General features: G+C 47.4%; 1 protein-coding gene and 1 long non-coding RNA gene across 6 annotated transcripts; one reads left to right on the plus strand and one right to left on the minus strand.

The window, feature by feature from the left end:
• Positions 1-762: 762 nt before the first annotated feature.
• Positions 763-18202, minus strand: Zfp663 (zinc finger protein 663). 4 transcript variants are annotated; one of them, NM_001379474.1, is made up of 6 exons: positions 18101-18202; positions 11415-11630; positions 9431-9554; positions 8437-8563; positions 7899-7982; positions 763-3537 (listed from the first exon to the last, which is right to left on the minus strand). In NM_001379474.1, exons 3-6 carry the CDS (start codon positions 9443-9445, stop codon positions 1793-1795), a joined length of 1971 nt encoding a protein of 656 aa, NP_001366403.1. In that variant the 5' UTR covers positions 9446-9554; positions 11415-11630; positions 18101-18202; the 3' UTR covers positions 763-1792. The 4 variants fall into 4 exon arrangements, with proteins under 4 accessions (NP_001366403.1, NP_001005425.1, NP_001366404.1 ...); NM_001005425.2 differs by having other exon boundaries at positions 9431-9584; NM_001379475.1 differs by lacking the exon at positions 11415-11630 and having other exon boundaries at positions 9431-9584.
• On the plus strand, positions 16637-18117 carry Gm29831. Of its 2 annotated transcripts, none has more exons than XR_001783548.2 (3): positions 16637-16679; positions 17073-17305; positions 17825-18117. It is a non-coding gene; the product is annotated as a predicted gene, 29831 (long non-coding RNA). The 2 variants fall into 2 exon arrangements; XR_375220.4 differs by having other exon boundaries at positions 16651-16877.
• Positions 18203-22893: the final 4691 nt, after the last annotated feature.

The following is a 22893-nucleotide window of genomic DNA, read 5'->3' on the forward strand; positions in this document are numbered from 1 at the left end:
GCAATCACTTGCCCAGCAAGCCATTTATTGCTGGTTATTTATTGCCCAAGCACACTGGCTTGTAAGGTTTCATCCAGGGCCCAGGAGCGGAACAAGCACAGCAGTATACATTTAACGGGAACATGGAAAGTAAAAAGGGAACAGGCTGATTTATGATGCTTTGCGAGTTACACTGTGTGTGTGTGTGTGTGTGTGTGTGTGTGTGTGTGTATGAGAGAGAGAGAGAGAGAGAGAGAGAGAGAGACTTTGCTGAGTACATATGGATACTGTTGATAAACGTGTCATCGGCCTACAGGGTTACGATGACTGCATCTCCTCAAATCTCTGTGTTGGAAAGTTAATCCGAATGCAACAGGGGGAGGTGTTCTGGGCATAAGGGCTAGATTAACACCAATGCCAAAAGCTCTGGGCTTTGCTCCCATGTTTTGCCCATCTCCCCTCCCCTTCCCCTCCTTTTACTGTCCACTGCTAGGAGATGAAAGATAAGATCCTCACCAGATTCTAGCCCCTTGGTCTTGGACTTAGCCTCCCAGATTGTGAGAAACAAATTTGTCTTCAATGTAAACTGACCAGCCTCGGGTATTTTGTTACAGCAGCACCATATGGCCTAAGATAAGTAAGGGCTGATACTCAGGCTGTCTCTCTCCACCCCTAACCTACACCATCCATAGGAAGCCCAGGCCATAAAGAGGATATTTAAAGTCTACATTCCCCCTGTACAAAACTCCACAGAAGTTGAATTCAATAATACAATCACACAACTCACCATTCCAAAGCCACACTTTATTGAGTTAATTTAAAAATATATACTTTTGCTATCTTCTAGCTTTCAAATCCCCCTTTCAACTGAATTTATAGCGTGTTCTTCTTCCTCCTCTTTCTCTTCTTCTCATTACAAATGGCCTGATGTTAGGTTAGATTTAGGGGTTTCGTTTAAATTTTTTATTTTACTTATTATTATTAGTGTGTGTGTGTGTGTGTGTGTGTGTGTGTGTGCCCCTGTGCATGTGTGGGCTCAGAGGACAAATGTCTGGTGTGAGTTCTCTCATTCCACCTTTACAAGGGTTCCAGGAATCAAACAGAGGTCACGAGGCATGTGGAGCAGGGGCTTTTAACATTGAGCCCTTGCTGGCCGCTGGACATCGTTTTTAACTCATCATGGTATCACATTCACATGCTCACACGCACGCACGTGTGCACGCGCACGCACACACTCACACACACACACACACACACACACGTTTAACATAGACTCTTGTTTGTGCCGTTTTCGATAGCTGTTCCTAGGATCTTTTCACACCCAGGGCTTAGATTCCTCTAATTTGCTTTTGGTCTTTTCCACTCTTGTTCCTTTATCTCCGTCAATGCCCTTGAAGGAAATGGAGAAAACATGAGGAACAGAATGAAGCAGGACCGGCAAAAGATGACTTTGCTACAACTGGATCAGTAAAGCCTCACTTATCACTGTTATGAAAGAGCCTTGCCTCATTCTGCCTGAAGAACAGATGGTGTTCTGTTATCTGTCCTGTAATGAGTTCTGCATCACATCTGAAATATAACTTCCAGTTAGACAATATTTCCACAAGGACATTTGTTCTTCGCATTCACTAAAATCATTTCTTTCTCCTTCGACAATGTTGAATACCTGTTGAAAGGATTCACATGTTTGAAATATTTTTATGCTTTTAGCCCTGCATTAATTCTCTAGCGTCTATCATGTATAATCTGATGGCGGAGTTCTCAACGATGCGAGTTGCCATGGCAGCGTCTTGCTCTTTCGTGCTGTCACTATTCAGTGAGCTTCGCTGGTTGGTTCAGATTTCTGCCCGCGCGGGCTGCCGGTGGGTGTTTTCTTCTTGTGCGTTTTTCTTTGGTGCTTGGTAAGGGCCGACCTCTGGCTGAAACTTTTTTTGCATTCCTCGCATTCATAAGGTTTTTCCCCTGTGTGAATCCGCCGATGTTTTGTGAGGGCAGATTTCTCATAGAAGGTCTTCCCACACTCGAGACATCTGTAGGGCTTCTCTCCAGTGTGAGTTCTCTGGTGCACGACGAGGTTGGACTTGACACAGAACGACCTCCAGCATTCGCTGCACTTGTACGGCTTATCCCCCGTGTGAGTCCTTTGGTGTTGGGTAAGGTTGGATTTCACGCAGAAAGTTTTCCCACATTCGTTGCACTTGTATGGTTTCTCTCCCGTGTGAGTTCTCTGGTGTACCGTGAGGGCGTATTTTTGGCAAAATGACTTTCCACACTCTTTACATTCATAGGGTTTCTCTCCCGTGTGAGTTCTCTGGTGTTCGGTGAGGTGTGACTTCACCAGGAAGGACTTGTTGCATTCATTGCATGCATAGGTTTTTTTCTCTGTGTGTGAGCTCTGGTGTTGAGGAAGGCTTGCAGTCTTGGGACAGCCTTCCTCACACTTGCAGCCCTCATGGGCTTTCTGTTCTTTGCAAAGGCTCTGGTTTTCACTATGGTCCGGCTTCTCATTTCCCTCACACTCCGGTTTCTCCCCCAAGGATGGTCTCCCGTATTGACTGCATCTCAGTTCCTTGCGGGAGAGGAGCGGAGACCTCCCACACTCGTCCCCTTTGGGGGTTTTCTCCCTTGTGCTGAGTCTCGGATGTAGGATCTGATGTGAGGTCTTTAAGGCTGTTTGTGTGTCTGCACACTTGGGTTTTTCTGCTGTGCAAGTTTTCCGGTTCTGAGAAAGACGTGGCTTTCCAGGAAGGGTTCCCCCACAGTTCCCACTGGCACAGATTTTCTCTCCCACATGAAGTTCCTCATTTTGGAGGTGAGGTGAGCTGCTTATGGCATTCTCACTGACACTACATTCAGGCTCTCCTGGCTGCCTTCTCTGACCTCTGCAAAGATCCAATTTCTCTTTATAGGGTTTCTCAAGCATGCCACGCCCACAGAGTTTCTCCCTTACAGGAGTTCCTGCAGGTTCATGCTTTGACTTCACACACAGTGCTTTTCCATGTTGGCTAGCCTCTTGCTTCTTCCTTTCACGTAGGGTTCTTAGAAAAGACTGGAACCTTATCTTGTGGGCAGTGGCTTGTGTGTATTTGCTATCCTGTCCTGCGTGAACTGTCTGGTGTATGACAGAGGCTGCCTTTGTGTGTGAGGTCTTCCCACAATTTTGATATTCAAGAAGTTGCTCCAAACGCGATGTCTTCTGCTGTTGAGTAGGGCCCTCCATAGGACTGTGGGATTTTTTCTTTGGGTCACGTTCACAGTTTTTACATCCTATATGAGATCTTTCATCAGGCGACCTGGAGCCACCTAAACCATCCAACTTTTTTGTTGTGTGGTTTCTGTTGCCAGTAACTAATCCTGTGATGTTTTCCAAGCTTGCTTCCATTGAGCAACACTTCTGACGTATTGCTCTTGAGGCCTCTGGGTCTGTAGCCAGATGAACGATTTCTTTTAGATCCTTGCTTCTTCTCTTAGTCAGTGTTTCATCACTGATAAAGATTTGACTCAAATATCTGCCTCCGTTTTCTTCATTTGTTGTCATGGTATCGGCCCTCTGGACTTCTAGAAACATGGGAAGTTAAGTGTATATTATACATTTAAACAACATTTTGTTTATTTAGTTAGTTAGTTAGTTTCGGTTTTTTCGAGACAGGGCTTCTCTGTATAGCCCTGGCTGTCCTGGAACTCACTTTGTAGACCAGGCTGGCCTCGAACTCAGAAATCCACCTGCCTCTGCCTCCCAAGTGCTGGGATTAAAGGCATGCGCCATCACCACCCGCCATCTAAACAGCATTTTAAAATGTCTTCTGCTGACTTGATTCTGGGGTTCTGACGCACTCCCCTGGGAAGGCAGCCATCCTAGGCAAAGCTTCATCTGGTCTTTCCATTGGATAATATGGAGGCAAAGATGCTCACTAGAGTAGAAAGGAGGAGAGAATGAGGAGACTGAGACCAGCCACTTTGCTTTCTAATAAACAAGACCACCAAACAGGTAGAGGCCCTGAAATAAAACATAGCCAGGAACAAGGAATGTCAGGCAAGGACTCATCCACGGATGGAGGGTATTAAAAAACAAGGCAAAGACAGGGACCCCTAGTAGTGAGTGCAGGAACAGAAGGTGCCCTAGCGATGTGCAGCCCAAGGGAGGCGTCAGACATGATCCTGCGGTATGGTTGCTAAGTCACTCCCCCCTCCTTCTTTCTAGTCTGCTCTGTCCCACTCTGCAAACTGACACTCAAGAAAACTCACGAAGTCACCCATTCACCTACTGTCGATATCTTCCCTAAAGTGGGATCTATTTTTGCCGTCCAATTTACCCAAAGCAAGCCGGGCAGTGGTGGCGCACGCCTTTAGTCCCAGCACTTGGGAGGCAGAGGCAGGTGGATTTCTGAGTTTGAGGCCAGCCTGGTCTACAGAGTGAGTTCCAGGATAGCCAGGAATATTCAGAGAAACCCTGTCTCGAAAAAAAAAAATACAAAAACCAAAACTGAAACCATTTCACCTCAAGTCCTTAGTTTTCTTTGAGTCTGACACTGACTGTTGTGTATTCTGTAGGAAGGGACAGGGGCATAGCAACATGCGCCCACCATTACAGTCAAACATACTGAAGAGTTCACCGCCCTAAGGCCCTGTGTGCTCTGCCTGTTCACACACCCGCCCCAGTCCCTGGAAACCACTGGGTTTCTTACTCACTTTTTAATTTTTAAAAAAACATTTTTTTGAGCCAGCGGTGGTGGCGCACACCATTAATCTCAGCACTGGGAGGCAGAGGCAGGCGGATTTCTGAGTTTGAGGCCAGCCTGGTCTACAGAGTGAGTTCCAGGATAGCCAGGAATATTCAGAGAAACCCTGTCTCGAAAAAAAAAAATACAAAAACCAAAACTGAAACCATTTCACCTCAAGTCCTTAGTTTTCTTTGAGTCTGACACTGATTGTTGTGTATTCTGTAGGAAGGGACAGGGGCATAGCAACATGCGCCCACCATTACAGTCAAACATACTGAAGAGTTCACCGCCCTAAGGCCCTGTGTGCTCTGCCTGTTCACACACCCGCCCCAGTCCCTGGAAACCACTGGGTTTCTTACTCACTTTTTAATTTTTAAAAAACATTTTTTGAGCCAGCAGTGGTGGCACACACCGTTAATCCCAGCACTTAGGAGGCAGAGGCAGGCGGATTTCTGAGTTTGAGGCCAGCCTGGTCTACAGAGTGAGTTCCAGGACAGCCAGGGCTACACAGAGAAACCCTGTCTTGAAAAAAATTAAAAAAAAATTTTTTTTTTGAGACAGGGTCTTTCTATGTGGTCTTAGCTGTCCTGGCCTCAAACTCACAGAGATCCTCCTGCCTCTGCCTCTAGGAATGCTGGGACCAAATACTGTGTGCCGCGCCCCTGGCCTCTTCTGCTGTGTCACTAGCTTTGCTTCCCTAGCTTATCACACGGTTGGAGCCCGGAGCACGCAGCCTTCTCCTACAGCGGCATTCCCTTAGGAACGTGTGTGTAAGGTCCTTACCTACCTTCTGCGGCCTGATAGGCTGCGTTTGCGAGCTGAGTGTTTCCTTCCCTTGCCTGGCAATCTGTTCATACGTGCTGCTTTCAAACTTGGATGATTATTAATGACGCTGATATTATACGCTTTTGTGCAGGGTTTTGTATAAACAGCTTTCAACTCTCAGATTTGTTTGTTTGTGAGGCAGGGTCTCTAAACATCATTGCTCATTGCTTTTGAAAGTTTTAGCACTACTATTATTACTACTACTATCACTACTACTACCATTCCTATTACCACTACAACTATTACTACTACTAATATTACCACTAGTATTACCGCTACTATTATTACTACTATTACCACTACTACTACTATTACTATTATGACGACTACTACTATTATTATTACTACTACTACTTCCACTATTATTACTATTTATTACTACTACTACTACTACTGCGATTACCACTACTATTATTACTACTATTACCACTACTACTACTACTATTACTATTACGACGACTACTATTATTATTACTACTATTACTACTACTACTACCATTATTATTACTACTACTACCACCACTACTATTATTACTATTACTACCGCGATTACCACTATTATTATTACTACTATTACCACCACTACTACTACTATTACTACTATGACTACTACTATTATTACAACTACTACTATTACCACCACTACTACTACTATTACTACTATTACTACTACTGCTGCTACTTCTTCTTCTACTACTACTTTGTGCTTTCTGCTGCCTCAATCCTCCTTTGCAAACGGAGCTGGTGTTTACTTGTCTTTATTCCCCCCCCCCCGCCGCCCTCCCCCCCGTTGGCTTTGGGTAATTTACATGAAGAGAGGAGGAGACAAGCTCCTGGGCAAACTTCACACTTGCATCTCTGTGTTGGAACTCACTCCTTCCATCGAACCCCATCCTGCTGCTTCTGACCTGATTCTCCGCTTCCCTGCACCATCCTGGATGGGTGGTCTTTTGCTGTGCCCCATCCTGGATGGGTGGACCTTTGCTGTGCCCCATCCTGGATGGGTGGTCCTTTGCTGTGCCCCATCCTGGATGGGTGGTCCTTTGCTGTGCCCCATCCTGGATGGGTGGACCTTTGCTGTGCCCCATCCTGGATGGGTGGACCTTTGCTGTGCCCCATCCTGGATGGGTGGTCATTTGCTGTGCCCCATCCTGGATGGGTGGTCCTTTGCTGTGTCCCCTGATAGGGTACTGTAGCCTGCATTTCTGATTTCCAAGCTCAGGGTGTGAAGGTGGTATCCATAATGAGTTCTCTCATCTATGGCCCATTCAGTGCACTGTGAATTCTTCTTTAGGCTCATGGCGGCCCCCAGCTAAGTCCCCAGCCAATTCTTTAAACTCACCTTTCCCTGAACTTACCATTCCTAAGTCGCACAAACTCTGGTTGCTGCTGTGTATTGCATCAAGCACTGTTGTTCCCTGACTCAGGTGGAAGTCTCCAATAGCCTTGCTCCACCCGGTCACCCACGCTCCACCCACTTCTCCTGTTCCATGCTCATTTCCTCCCGGGTCTCTTTCCCTGTCACCTGCCTTGAATTCGAGCAGTGCTGACAGCAACTGGCCCTCAGATGTGCAGATTTGTTCCCGAGTGGAGACTTTGCCTTTGTGTCCTCCATGCTAGAATGTGACTGCTCCTAGCAGGCACTTAACAGACATTTGTCAAATAGAGGACTGACCACGTGAATGAACACACAATTCACACCCAGAATTATTCAGTACTGGAGGCATCGCAGGTGATGGTTACACACAGTCAAATAGAAGCAAAGAGTGTTTTATTTTTATTTTTACTCGTTCTTTTTATTCTTTTGAGACAGGGTCTTACTACATAGCCCTAGCTGGCCTGGAACTCTCTGTAAGCTAGGGTGCTCTTCCTGCCTCTACCCTCCAAGTGCTGGGATCAGAGGCATGAGCCACCACACATAGCCTACTGAAAACATTTGTACTTGGGAGATTGAGCAGGCTACGGGCATTTCTCTTCTCTCTTTGAAAATTCTAGAGCCTCGCAAAGATATTCTTTTGTTTTTCTTGTTTCTTTGCTTGTTTCTGAGAAGGGGCATCTTGTAGCCCAAGCTGACCTTGAACATCTGACTTTCCTGCTTTGGGGCTGGGGTTACATTCAGGCCTGCGCCATCTTGCCTCATTGATCATCTTGCTGTGCTAGGATGAAAGCCAAGGCTCTGTGCCTGTGAGGCAAGCATTCTACCAACCAACCCACAGATGCACTCTACCAACCAACCCACAGATGCACTCTACCAACCAACCCACAGATGCACTCTACCAACCAACCCACAAATACAGTCAAAGAAACCAAGCCTTGCTCTGGCCACCCCGGCCTTCGAGTCAGCCCTCTTCTTTCTACTTGAGCTCAGCTCACCTGAGAGGCTGTGGCCTGAGGGTTCCCAAGGGCTTTCTCCTTGCTCCAGCTTGCATATCAGCTCAGGTTTGGTTACATTGTGCCCTGTGATGGGAGAATGACAAGGCTTGGCAAAACTGCTCAAGGCTGAGGGAGGGGTTTCACTGAAGCCAGTGGCTAAGCCCTCGGGGGGGGGGGGTCCACATGCGTTTATCTCTCGTCACTGAGACCAGTGGCTAAGTCTAGAGGATCAGGCATCTGGTGGGTGACTGCAAAGGAGCACAGAGTCCAAGGATGCCCGGAGCGGGCATCAGACACCCTGAAGCCGGAGCTTCAGGCAGTTATAAACTGCCTCATGTGGTACTGGAAAACCGACTCAGGCCCTCTGGGAGAGCGACAAGCTCTCTTCACTGCTGAGCCATCTTCCAGCCCAACCTTAAAACTTTACTCTTGACACTGATTCGGCTTCTAAGATAAAAAAAAAAAAAAAAAAAAAACTTTTACAAACTGATGGGAGTCTTGTCTGTGAGTCTATGCGCAGTGTCAGGGTGGGGCTTACCCACTGCTCGTAGGTGCCTGTAGGTCTCCAGCATCACTTCCCTGTACAGGTGCCTCTGGGCAGCATCCAGCAGCTGCCACTCCTTCTGAGTGAAGACCACAGACACATCTTCGAACAACACTGGTCCCTGAAACAGACCAACGGGGCTCAGTTGGAAAGGCTCAGAAGCAAAGCAACAGGAGACACAGCTAGGGAATGAGTTGCCCTATCCGTGTCGATCTGCTCTGGCTGCGGAGGACACTTAGGCTGGAGCTTGTTCTGTAAGGATCTTACAGACTTGAGATTTCCTACACATACAAACATTGGCAGCAGTGAACTGCGGGAGACGTACTTCTTTCTTTAGGTCACATGCCACCAAGTTTGTATGTGTGCATGTATGTGCACACGTGTGTGCTCATATGGATATCAAAGGTCAGTGATGAATGTTTTCCTTGGTACCTCTTCATCTTGTATTTTTAAAATCAATTTTGTTAAGGTAGGGTGGGGGTGTATATGTGCGCATATGTATGTATGTGTGTATGTGCATATTGTGTGTATATGTGTGTTGTCTATGTGCATGTTTATGTTTATGTATGTGAGTCTATGTGCATGAATGTTCATTCCTGTGTGAAGGTGTGTATGTATGTATGCATGTATGTATGTATGCATGTATGTATGTATGTATGTATATGCTTGTATTGTATGCATATATGGGTATGTTGTATATGTGTATGTTTATGCGTGTAAGCCTGTGTGCATGTGTGCTCATTCCAGTGTGAAGGTGCAGACCACGCATGCTGAGATGTGCGTGTGGTGACCACCTGTGAGGATAGAGGATGTCTGTCCTCACCTCCCCACCTTATTTGAGACAGGGTCTCTTCAGTCTGTGCACCATGGCTAACTGGCTGTGGGTTTCTGGAGGGTCTCCTGTCTCTGCCTCCTGGTAGGGAGCACACTGGAGTTGCTGAGGTTTGTGCCACTTGCCTAGTGGTTTCTTGGGGCTGTGTCACCATACCTGGCTTTTAAACATGGGTGCTGGAGTTCTGTACTCAGGTCCTTATGCATCTCGGTGGGCAATTCACCCTCCGAGCCATCTCTCCAGTCGTTGTCTGTGCACAGCAAGCTCTGGGCAACTGCAGCTGTAGCATGAGTAAAGGCTTAGAGGGTAGCTGAAAACAGAGCTGGTGTTAGAGGAGTTACAGGGAGGGTGGTGAGAGAGGAGGAGACTGGAGGCCTGGGAGAGGCCAGAACAGTTCAAGTGTGGGGGAGGGGCAGAGGAAGAAAGGGTAGGCTGGTGGCTCCCATCAGCACATCCCTTGGCAATCTTAGTGTATGCACACAGTCCTCAAGTAATCCCCCAAACTAGAGGTCAACAAGTTTAGTTTTAGACAAACAAACAAACAAACAAACAAACTCCCAAAGGTAATGGAAATTCCAGTATTTTTTACAAACACACCTCTGGTTTAGCCTGTTCATATCTCATGAAACATCTCCCTTCTTGGGGATCATCTATGGGTTGCAGAGACACACAGGCAACTCAGCTAACACAACTAGATTTATATTTTGAGAGCAACACTCTAGGAACAAACTATAGATTGACTTAAGGAGCCGATTCTCAGGTTAGAGAGATGCCTCAGTGCTAAAGAGCACTGGCTGCTCTTGTGGATGACAGGGGTTTGAGGCCAGCACCCACATGGCGGCCCACACGCCTTTAATTTCCATTCTATGGGGTCCAATGCTCTCTTCAGGCCTCCTTGGGTACCAGGCATGCATGGAGACAAAACACCCATATACATTTAATTTAAAAAGAAAGGAAGGAAGGAAGAGAGAAAGAGAGAGAAAGAAAAGAGGAAGAAAGAGAAAGAACGAAAGAAAGAAAGAAAGAAAGAAAGAAAGAAAGAGGAAGGAAGGAAGGAAGGAAGGAAGGAAGGAAGGAAAGGAAGGAAGGAAGGAAGGAAGGAAGGAAGGAAGGAAGGAAGGAAGGAAGAAAGAAAGAAGGGAGGAAGGAAGGGAAGAAGAGAGAAACTGGTTCTCAGCCACAGCAGTGGTTGCCTCCCTGGGGACATCTGGCAACATCTGTGGGCTGCACATTTGCTACACTGAGAGGGCAGCACTAGTGTAGTGCTGCCATCTAGTGGATTCATCCAGACACACAGCTAAACGCCCTACAACAAAGCAAGTTGACCTCTCTCCAAGTGATCAGGTTAGGAAGTGGATCCAGTAAGAAGTTAGAGACTTCTCTAACAGCTGGGATAAGGTCACTGTGACAGAGTGTGCCTGGAGTTGAGCAGGAAAGAAGAGAAGGAGAGGAGCTTTGAAGGTAGTGAGTGGGCACGCGGCTTAGGGCCACATACTGTCCTGAGATGAGATTGTAAAGCCCAAAGAATGTGCTGGGGAGAGAGGGAATGGGAAGAGATCAAGAGGGAAGGGAGGGAGGGAAGTAGGGAAAGACAGAAAGAGGTGGGAAGGGAAGGTGAGGGAGAGGGAGAGAGGAAGGGAAGGGAAGGAGGAAGGGAGGGAGAGATGGGCATAAGATAAGCTTTGGACTCCAGAGAGAGAGATAGGGACAAGCCCACTCTTTTAGAAATCAGATCTATCTCCGAAGTAGAAACTTTTAGTTCTTTGGAAAGTTAGTTATGTCAAATGGTGGTTTGCTGGGGCACACAGGTGAAAGGATCTTTTGCTAAAGCAGACACGTGAAAGACAGTTTTCCTGAAGCAGACACACGTGAAACGATGTTTGGATAGAGCAGACATGCGAGAGGACCCTTGATGAAGGAGTGAGTATAAATATGACCCCACCCACAGACACTCTTGATGAAGGAGTATAAATACGACCCCACGGACAATGGGGGACGAGCACTGAGCATCGGTTTGATTTGTTCTGTCTCGCTATTCTTCACTAAAGTCACGCATGTATTGGTACATGTCTTTAGTGAAGACCTTACATAGTGCTGTTGAGCTCAACTTATGCTAACACCACCACTGAGAGACACTCACCCGAGAACTGCTTGTGAGGCTCCTGCGGCAGCTTGCTGCTTCTGCAGCCTTGCCTTAGGCCGGTTAGGAAGCCTGGCAGTTTCTTCAGGATTGACCTACAGCTGCTGGTTGGTGCCTGGTATCTTCCTGCAGAAAGGACTGGTCTGTAGCTGCTGGTTCATGCCTGGTATCTGCTGGTCTGCAGCGGCTGAGTCGTATTTGGTATTTGCTACAGGACTGAACCCAAGAAGATCAAGTTCGTCCCCAAAGAACTACAGCTGAACAGGTCCACTTCCCCCAGATCTTAACAATTTTTCTCTTCCACGACCTCTGCTGGGTGGTGGGCTATTGGAGAGACTGAACTCTTACTAAAAGTAAGTTGCAAAAAAAATTATGCCTACATATCTCAGCAGTATCCAAAACTGCAAGGAGGGAATTGTCCACAAAGAACCGGAAGATTGGAGAAGCAGAGGCAGTAGTAACCAGTACAGAAAACTCATAGGCCCTGAGGCCCAAGAAGGGACTGGAAGCAGGGCTTTGGGTCTGCAGTGGTGCTCAGAAATGACAAGCCCAAGAATGAGTGGCTTTCTAGGGTTTGTGTCACACAGCTCGCTCTTCTGCTCTTGCGTCTTGAGAGAGAAGCAAGGGCGTCCCAGGCTTGTTGTCCTCACAGAGGAGCACAGGGCCGGGCTGTGGGCATGTCAGAAATTTCTATTAGTTTCTGGCAGACAGTGAGTGGGTGGCAGGTACCCCAGGCACCTGTTGCCACCCCACAGACACAGACTGAGCAGCGCCTCAGATCTCCTTATAGAACCCAGCAAGGCCTTTTAGCTTAGAAAGCGCAGAGGCTGGGGGTTGACCAGAGCTGTGATCAGCAGACAGACTGCCAGACTTCTGGGCAGATCCTCAGCCCTGAGGGTTAATATTCAGGGTCGTTCCCTAGAATGCGCAGGGTACTGTCCCCTGGAGTCTGAGACCTTCAGAGCCAGTCAGGAGCTGGGCACTGTGCAGAGCGCCCTGATGCGGCACGATTTTCTTCTGGGTGATTCTGGGGGAATAGTAAATCCCACTCTCTGTCAGAGGAGGGGTCCCCTGGAGTTTGTCTCCCTGTCTCAATCTATACAGTCTGAAGACAACATCCTAAGGCATCTCCCATCATCTCGCGTGAAAGGCCTCAGGCCAGGCCCTATCCCATGGGAAAGATCAGGAGCGGAGCCTCAGCTCCAGGTAGCAGAGCAAATGCAGACAGCCACCCGGGTAGCTGCAGCACAGAAGACGGAAAAGACCTGTGACATGAGAATAAGAGAGAATCAAGGTCCGAAAAGCAAGCTGGGGAAGGGGCTCACAGGCCGCAGAACCAATGCAATGTGAGTGAGAAACTGATGATAAGCCAGGGAAGATGGGAATGGCTGTAAGCATCAAAGAGAGGGGCTGGAGAGATGGCTCAGAGAGCACTGGGTGATCTTCCAGAGGTCCCAAGTTCAATTCCCAGCACCCAATATGGTGGCTCATAACTGTCTATAATGGGATCTAGTGCCCCCTTCTGGCCTGCAGGCATACATGCAGGCAGCATGCTGTATACATGCTGAGAGGGCTGGGGCGGAGCGCCTGCGTATAGTCCGTATATAAGGCCTTGGATTCACTCACCAATACTGGGGACAATAGAGATTGAAGGAAAATAAAGTTGGGCCGGGGAGATGGCTCGGTGGGCAAGACACTTGTCTCCAAGCTTGAGAACCAGAACCAGAAGCTGGAAGGAGAGAACGGAGTCCGAGACTTCTGACCTGCATTTGCACACAGTGGCACGTGCACTGCCCCTCCCCCCAAAGCGAAAGAACAGAAAGCCGGATGGACGGCCCTCTTAGTGGCCAGCCATAGACGGAAGCTCAGAATGGGGAGACAGCATGAAAGGGTGGAGGCATTGTGGCTGGAGGGGTGGCTTGGGTCGGATTCCCAAGTGGCTAGGACAGAGAGGAAGGTGGGAAGATCAAGTGCAGGGGGACCTGGAGAGTCCCCAGGAAGGGGGCGGGATTTCTCTCTGTGAAGACAGACAGGAGCCAAGTGGGCAGGCATGATGGCCTGGTTACATATGACACCAGAGGACAAATGAGAAAGAGGATGTAGTCACTAAGTCACCAGTGCCACCCACTTGTTCTCTCCCAGTGCCCGTGATACTGCAGACTGCCTTTCTCAGTAGTCAGAGGGCTTCGACCCAGACTCCGTGCGCTATTCCCTTAGTCATAGGACTGAGCGGTACACCGGACTTCAGACAACCCAGGTTCAGAGGACAGACGAGCAGTAACCCTATGCGGTGTGTTTCTCTGCCTCCATCCAAACTCAGCAGAATCCCAAAGAGAACAAAACTCATCGCCAGGTAGTGGTGGCAGACAGAAAGATCACGAGCGCTGTCGTGCCCCAGGGGTGTGCAGGCAATATGCTTTCGGTCTCACACAAAGCCACCTATGGTGGGTACCAAGCCCAAGAACTCTCGATGCCCCGAAGGACAGCTGATGCAGGCTGTGGCCATCTCGGGTGAGGCCATAAAACCAACCACTGAACGCAGACCGCCTGCTCTTCCTCAGGCGGCGCTGTGCCGCCAGAGCCAGCGGCCAGCAGAGGGCGCCTCAAACTCCCTCGCCATCTAAGAGGGGCTCGGCTCCCAGTGGCATCCAAGAAGCAAAAACTCAAGATTTTAAAGTCTTAGCATGTGGGCAAGCTAGAACACGAAAAGGTGAAAATTAGCTCTCAGAACTTGTGCTTGAGGTGGGCGCCATATAACCAAACAGCTAAGGTGCAGCCTTGGGATTATTTCAGCTGAAAAGATGATCTAACTGTCGGTAGCTCTCAGGAAAAGGATGTGATAAGTGTATGCTCAATAATGCTGTCAGAATCATATGGGGTACTCCAGGGAGAGATGTTAATGGCTACTGGAACAAGACACATAACCCTAAACTGTACATCATACTCTAGATGGAGCCAGTGAGCTGGCTCAGTGGGAAAGGGAGTTTGTCCCCGAGCCTGACCTCCTGAATTTGATCCCCATAACCCACAGGGTGAGAAGAGAACTAACTTCCACACGTTTTCCTCCATCGTCCACAGGAACACTGTGGTATGCACACGCTCCTCCCCCCCCCCACATAAATAAATAAAGTCAAAAATAATGGTATCACAACTGATCAACTATTAGAACTTTGTCATTCTGCGCCCTAAATAGGAATACAAGGATTACCAGAAAATGGATGTCAAATTCAAGATTACTACTGTTACGGTAGCTAGACGGCACGCTACAAACTCTTAGAATGTGTGTTCTATAAGGGAAGGCTAGAGTGGAAAGGGAAGATTGTGCAGATGGTTTGCATAAAGCGGATTCCCACCAGAGCCGTGACCATCCACGGGACGTCACTGCAAGAGAAACAGACAGTGAAATCATGATGCAAGGGAAGTGAGTATATTACTGAATGACTGACAGGGGACCATGGCTACAGATTGACTGAAAGGGAACATAGGTACCAAAAATGCAAAGAACCCAGCTGGCAATTCTCCCGAGTTGTGTTCATGTCCCTGTGTTCTGGGAGAGTTGCAGAGGCAGTGGGAGAGGGAAGGGACAGAACCACCAAGGTCCTCAGAGCCTTGCTAGAAATCCACTTGTATGTGCTGACAAATGACCATGTGGGAGACGATGTCACCCAGTTCTTCAGAAAGGCAGGTAGATGAAGGCTCAGGGAGGGGACAATCAACACCTGGAGCTCAGAGAAAGCAGCGTTCTACCAGGGAGCCAGCCCTGGCCTCTTGCTGGCCTTTCACAGTGACCAGGGCCTCTTTGGATTTAACAGCAAACAAACATGCACAGCACGGAGTGAAGCTGGGAAAGAGCCGGCTAAGCAAATGGTTAGAGCACAGGATGACGTCAGGCCTCAGATCATTGGCGTGTCCTGATGTCTGGGGTTTACTGTTAAGAATTGAGTGTATCGGTATACTCAGAGCTGTTTCCAGCACTCAGGAGGCAGAGGCAGGAGGATGTAACATTGGAACCCGGCCTGAGCTACACAGAAGAACTCTGCTTCAAACAAACAAACAAACAGTACAAAAATAAACAAATGAATAAAGAAACATTTTATAAAGGAAGATGAAGGAGAAAGAATATGGATATGTGTTTAAGTGCATATACATGTATGAATGTCTGCACACATGCATGTACATATGTATGACTATATACATGCTGGGGTTGGGGGGGACGACAGACAATAAAGCTGTCTCTCACTATAGTATTTTCAACTTTCGTATGTTTTGAGTATTTCTGTAATAAATGGTGTAAATCAATTTATAGGTTTTGTTTTGCTTTAAGACTAGGTCTCACTGTGTTGCCCTGGCTGGTCTAGAACTCTCTACACAGACCAGGCTGGTTTCAAACTCAGAGCTCCATCTACCTCTTCATCCCAGGTTGCTGAGGTTAAAGGTGTGAGTCCTTGAACCTAGTCTGTGTGAAATAATGAAGATGTTGCAAATATCTGTTCATTTACCTTTCTACATAGACTTTAACTCTCCTTAACACCCTAACTCAAATTACGAATTTTTAAAAAGAATTTCCTTCTTGTTCTGTGCATGTGTGTATATGGGGACATGTGTGGGAGTGCCCCAGGAGCCCAGAAGACATCAGGTCCCCTGGAGCTGGAGTTATGGGTGACTGGAGCTGCTTGATGCGGGCGCTCAGAAACAAACTCAGGTCTTCAGCAAGAGCAGCGCGTGCTATTCCATCTCTCAAATCCCAACTCAAAGGATCTATGCTGCTGGCAACGGGGTCAGTGCTTTAAGTCAGATCTGTCATTTCAGTATCTCCAAAGGAGTTTTGTTTGGTTTCAAGAGATTTGACTTAACTGAGACATGTGGACAGTGGCCTTGGAGTCAGAGAGTCTCACTGATTCTCACGCAGTCTACTTGCGATGCTGGGGACTGACTACTCTTGTTCAGCGCTGGGGTCTGGCAGCCATGGCCTCATTTAGTGCTTGTATCCAATGATGTAGATACCACTGTTACTCCCCGAGGAAATGCAGGTGAGGAATAGCAGAGCCATTCTTATGGAGGGATGCGTTTCGAAATGTGAGCCATGTAGTAGTTAAGGATTGCTAATTTTGAAGCAGAGCAGCACACCTCCTGAACTGGGATTGGGCAGCACAGCCCTGAGGTCCAGCAGTGTGAGAAGCAGGTTATGGGAGGAGCTTCCAGGGGGCGGGGCCACCGCCTCTGCCTGCACTTCCTCCTCATATCACCTCCTGGCCATCTTCCAAGGTACTCTATGCCCAAGCGCTGCTTTTGCTTGCCTCCCTTGGCTGGCCTAACTCACTTCCTCCCTTTGGAAGGTGGCGCACGCCACTGCTGAAGGGCAGGGGTCTCATGGGGTGATGGTTCAGGAAGAAGGCTCTGCAAGGGCTTCACAAACTGAATGTGGACTCTGCCTGTTTCTTGGGCCTCTGTCCTGCAGCTGTGGTACACTGCAACCTAGACGGGAGGGGAGGAGGGAGGGAGGCGGAAGGGGAGGAAGGAGGGGAGGAGGGAGGGAGGCGGAAGGGGAGGAAGGAGGGGAGGAGGGAGGGGAGGAGGGAGGGGAGGGGGGAGTGAGAGGAGGAAGGGCCTCCCCTGGGGAGATTCCTGCTTCTGGTGTGTCCTTTTTTTCCCTCACAGGATCTGTGATCAGAGAACTCTGAATCTGACTTCAAGGTACCCCGCCCCCTCTCAAGTGAATGTCCAGACCAATGGTGACACCACCCAAAATGAATTTGGAGGCCTCTTTGCAGACTTCAGGAGTTCTGTACCCAGCTGTCTGCTGGGCCTGGGCGCTTTGGTGATTCCGGTACAGGCTGAAAACTTCTGGAAGCCTAACTTAGTTGTCTGTAAACTGCAGTGGGCACAGACAGGTGGGCCAGGCAGAAGGGTGTAGAGGCTTTGATTGAGCCTCAGCCCTCCACCCTCCAGGCAGGTCCTGTGGCCCTTGGGGAGGAGCCATGTGAACCATAACGCATAAGAGGGAGGGGGAGGGAGGGAGGGAGGGAGGGAGGGAAACTAAATTGAACCTATCTTCCGATTTGGGGTTTGCATCCCAACTCTCTTCTGCAGACCACGCCCTTCGCCCCGCCCCCTCAGTCTTTCTTCTCTTTCGGAACTCTTTAACAGCGGCTTTTAGAGCCAAATGGTGCACAGGGCTTAATGAACAGGGCATGAAGGAAGACAGACCCCTTTCAGGTTCTGAGCAAATGCCACTATCCCATCGAAAGCCTATCTCAGGCATTGCCCAGAACAACCCGGAGGCAGGTTCAGGGAAGAACCCCTACCCGTGTACAGACAGTGGAGCAGAGTCTTAAGGTCCTTTTCTTGCCCGTGGGGACTCAGTAGTAGTGCTCGAATTTGAACTAAGACTCTGAAAACAGCCTTTTCAGCTACAGGTCCCTTGCTGCTCTTGGCCTACCTGACCAGGACAGGTGTCATCGGACTTTATCCTCATCCTATGATAGAGTGGAAGTCACTTGCCTGGAGCCCTCGCAAGCAGCTCTGACATCAGAATGCCTTCCCTAACTCACTTTGTCCCGACCACCAAACCCTGTCTCTTCTCCTTGGAGAAGCCCACCGCCGCCTGCGCGAAGCACACTCGAGGCAGGTGTTGACACGTAAGCCTCCCCGAGCCTGGCAATGCAACCCTCCAAATGGGCTCTCACCCTTAGGCGCGCCTGTCCTGGGGACCGGGTCTCTGAGCAGCGCGTAGACCCCGAGGATCTGAGGGTTTCCTCTGCGCTCAGCGGGACGCGGGAGTGAACAATGAAGATGAACTGCACATGCGCAGCAGAGATGCTAGGGACCCGTTCCCGCGACCCTCTTGGCCTCCATCACATTCCAGACTCCGTTCCCACGGCGCCCGCCCATCGGGCATTTTTTAATTAATAATTTAGAGTATTTCCAGTTTGATTTGAAAGTTGCCTTGCTTCTGTGACAGGCTTAAACCCAAATGTTCCTAAGAATGCCAAGTACCATGGATAAAGGTGAAAGGTCCATGTAAGATGCTAAGTGGGAGGAAAGAAAACAAAACAAAAAAAGAAGAAATCATTTAAAAAAAATCATCTTAGGAAACTAGGGGCCTGGGGAGTGGGGGTCGGGTGGGAGAGGAGCAGGGCATATACTACTGCATATTCCTCATATGGATGGGACCTGACATTCTAACCGTGTGTCACCAGGCACTTTATAGGAAACAGAAAAGAACTATCTCATTTAATCCATGGGCAGGGATCAACACTAGCGGCTCCCAAGGACTTGACTGGAAGTCTTGCTTTAGAAAAATGTCAAACCTTATCTAAAAAAAAAACAAACAAACAAACAAAAAAAAACAATAAGATTGGAAAATATATTTTGTAAGTATATGCATATGAAAGAAATGGTTTAGTGGCTCCATTTAATTATCTCTTACACATTTGTAAGAAGATCACAGTCCCATAAAAATGATCTATGGATACAAAGGACTAGTAATAAAAGGGAGATGCAAATGAGGAATAAATATGCAGGCGCTGGTCATAAACTTCAGATAAAAACTGCAAGTCTTTAAATACTTTTTTGCCTTCACAGTAGGTGAAGATTGTAAGGAAATATGATGTGCAGAGTGGCTGAAGTTTGGAGAAACGCCCGTTCTCATAAATATCTTCTTGGGATGTAATTCGCAGAACAATTGGAGGCCACTCTGAAGGAGTGTGTGCTTTGTTAACATGGTCATTCTCTCTCCAGGGCTGTGAGCGAAGGAGTTAAATCCAAAGATGGGTGGGCTCTTCTTGGTTTTTGCTGGTTGGAATATGCAGTGGTGGTGGTGTGTGTGGGTGTGTGTGGGGGGGATTGAGTTACAAAAACTATGAAAATCCACAAAGTGGGATATAGGTCAATTGTTAAAACCTACAATGTAGATTACAACATGTTAGTAATACACGGAAGTAGGTAGAACTTACAATGTAGTTTTAAGATTTATTTTTAGGGCTGGAGAGATAGATGGCTCAGTGGTTAAGAGCACCAACTGCTCTTCCAGAGGTCCTGAGTTCAATTCCCAGCCACCACATGGTGGCTCACAACCATCTGTAATGGGATCCGATGCCCTCTACTGGTGTGTCTGAAGACAGCAACACTGTACTCACATTAAATAAATAAATAAATAAATAAATAAATAAATAAATAAATAAATCTTAAAAAAAAAAAAAAAGCTAGCTGACCAGTGGTGTTCTACCATGGTGTCTGCCCTGACTCCCTCTGTGATTGATGGGACTCATAAGATAAATACAACTTTCATTATTTTTAATTGTGTGAGGATTCAAGGTTCTCTAGAGGAACAGAACTGATAGAATCACACACACACACACACACACACACACACACACACACACACACACGATTTATTAGAATTGCTTACAGGTTAAGTTCAACAATGTCCAGCTAACCCAACAATGACTGTCTACCAAAGGAAGGTCCAAGATTTCAGTTGTTCAGTAGACTGAATGCCTCAGCTGATCTTCAGTGCATTCTGGAACCCCAAAGAAGTAGGCTCTAACGACAGTGAAGGAATGGACTTATCAGTAAGAGCAGTCAGGCCAACACAGTAAACTTCCCTCTTCTGAGTCCTTTATATAGGCTGCCAGGAGAAAGTGTGGCTCAGATTAAAGGTGGACCTTCCCACCTCAAAAGAACGAGATTAAAAATATGTCTTCCCATTTCAAATGATTTAATTAAGAAAAAAGTGTACCCAAACACAATTAGACACTCCAGATGTAGTCTAGTTGACAACGAAGAGTAGTCCTTACAGGGTGAGTGAGTGTGAGGGGGTGGGGATGTGCTATACGAAGGTGCCTGCAGAAGCCAGGAGAGGGGGTTCTATCCCCCAGAGCTGGAGTTACAGGTAGGTGTGTGAGTCTTTCAATATAAGTGCTGGGAATTCAGTCCATGCTCTCTGCAAGAACACTGTGAGTTCTTAACCATGAAGCCATTTCTCATTGCAGTGTATTTTTAAATAAAATATTCTTAATCTTAAATTGTATGTGTGTGTGCGTGGTGTATAAGTCACATTTCTATTGCAGGACCAGTTGAGAGCTCACATCTTTAACCAAAATCAGGAAGCAGAGAACAAACTGGGGATGGTGTGAGTCCTTAAAGCCTGCCTCCAATGAATATTTCCTCCAGCAAAGCCACATCTCTGAAACCTTCTCAAACTGCCCACCAACTCGGGTGTAGGGGTGGTTCTGATGCTAAGGTCTTGTTCCCCAATTGGTTCTTGACATGTCAGTAAAAGAGCCATGGGCCAATTGTTGGGAGGAAGGAATAGGCGGGACTTCCTGGTCCCCACTGGCAAAAGAGAGACACAGCAGATTGAGAAAGGGAGAGATGCTTCAGAGAAAAAAAAGCCAAGCAGCTGTGTGAGATCTTGGGTGGAGTGGCCACGGGCCACTTCAACATTCAGGTGGTTGGGGGTGTTTAGCTGGGACTAGATGTAACTAAGCAGAGCTAAGGGCATGCTTCTCCAGGCGGGAGATAAATAGCTCCCAGCAATTGTGCCACAGAGGCAAGTTGAAACTGAACAACTGTGCATGTATGTGTTTTTTACTTGTGGATTCGAGGGAAGCTGGATGGAGGTTGGTAGCCCAGCGTGTTCCCGGAGCTTAGGTGTAGCAAAGGCTACACGCAACACTGAGGACCAAGTTTTCCAACGCTGGAGACTGTGAGGAACACTTGGTCATTGAAACCATCACAGTGTCATATGTGTGTGTATGCCATGTGCTCATGCTATCACCAGTGTCATACATGCGTGTATCCCTGTGTTCACGTTGTCTTCCTCTGTCACTTCTCCACATTATTATTATTATTACTATTATTATTATTATTTTGAGACAGGGTCTTTTGAGCTGAACCTGGAGCTCAGTGATTGGTCAGACTAAATGACCAGTGAGCTCTAGGGATGGATCTGCCTGTCTTCATCCCCTCTTTCCCTCCCGGTACTCTTGGTTTTTACGTGGCTGCTGGGGATTCTAACTCACGTTCCCATGCTTTCTGGGCATAGACATTTCCCCAGACCTCCAATAAAATATATGCTATAAAAGAATCTAATGCCAGGCTGAAGAAATGGCTTAGTGGTTAAGGGCTTTCTCGACTCTTGCAAAGGACTTGATCGACTCCCAGTACCCATGTCTGCCTCTAACTCTAGGTCCAGGAATTGGACCTCCTTAGAGGCCTATGCACATGGATATACCTCCACATAGACACACGGGCATACTCATGACTACAAGTAAGAATTAGAACTGGGTGTGGTGGCACACACTTTTAATCCCAAAATTTAGGAGGCAGAGGCAGAGGCAGAAGCAGAGGGCTCCCTTATGAGTTCAAAGCCAGCCAGGTCTACACAGTGAGATCCTAATTCAAGAAGCCACCTCCCTCCCCGCCAAAAGAATAAGAATAAATGTCTGAAGAGGTGGCTCTTGCAGAAGACCCTGGTTCATATTCTAGCACCCATATGGCAGCTTACAACCATGTGTAATTCCAGCTCCAGGGGATCCAATGCCCTCTTCTGGCCTCTGTGGTCATCAGGCATGTACCTAGTGCACAGGCAAACATGCAGGCAAAACACTCACACCCCTAAACTAAACGAAACTAAACTAAACTAAACTAAACTAAACTAAATTAAACTAAACTAAACTATGAAGTCTTTAAAAATAAAGAAGATGCCGGGCGTGGTGGAGCACACCTTTAATCACAGCACTTGGGAGGCAGAGGCAGGTGCATTTCTGAGTTCGAGGCCAGCCTGGTCTACAGAGTGAGTTCTAGGACAGTCAGGGTTACACAGAGAAACCCTGTCTCGAAAAACAAGAAAGAAAGAAGAAAGAAAGAAAGAAAGAAAGAAAGAAAGAAAGAAAGAAAGAAAGAAAGAAAGAAAGGAAGGAAGGAAGGAAGGAAGGAAGAAGATAAGCCACGATTATTTTTTTTATTATCCACCCTTCCTAGAGGTTGAAAGTAAGTGTTAAATACCAAATACAGGTACAAAAATCAAACAAAAAAATTTAAATCTCATCCATAACAGTACAAAAATCTCTGAACAGGTTTTTATTTATAAAACTATATAAAAATTCCTGCCCTCCATTCCGTAGCGCACCTGGAGGACCCAGGCAGGGTGGGCTGTACTCAGTAGCTGGGTTTGCTGTTCTCTGTGGAGGGCGTCACTCTAACGTGGCCTCTTGAATTCTCCCAGTGTTCCCATGATGTATTTAGTGTTCGCCACTAAATTAACTGCACAGTGCATCACGGTGCTCGTTGAAGTGTCTTTGTTGTGCATTATAGCATCTAATTTCCACTTCAAAGTAATTGGCCTCCGTAAGTCTGTTTTTTTAGGCGCCTAAAAGCACTATCGCTTAATGACTTTGGATGAAGCTGGTGTGGTAATTAAGTGATTTACAATTTTAGCAAAAGTGAACGTAAAAATGATTAACCAAGTTACCAA

Source organism: Mus musculus, chromosome 2 (assembly GCF_000001635.26).
Source record: "Mus musculus strain C57BL/6J chromosome 2, GRCm38.p6 C57BL/6J".
NCBI lineage: Eukaryota > Metazoa > Chordata > Mammalia > Rodentia > Muridae > Mus > Mus musculus.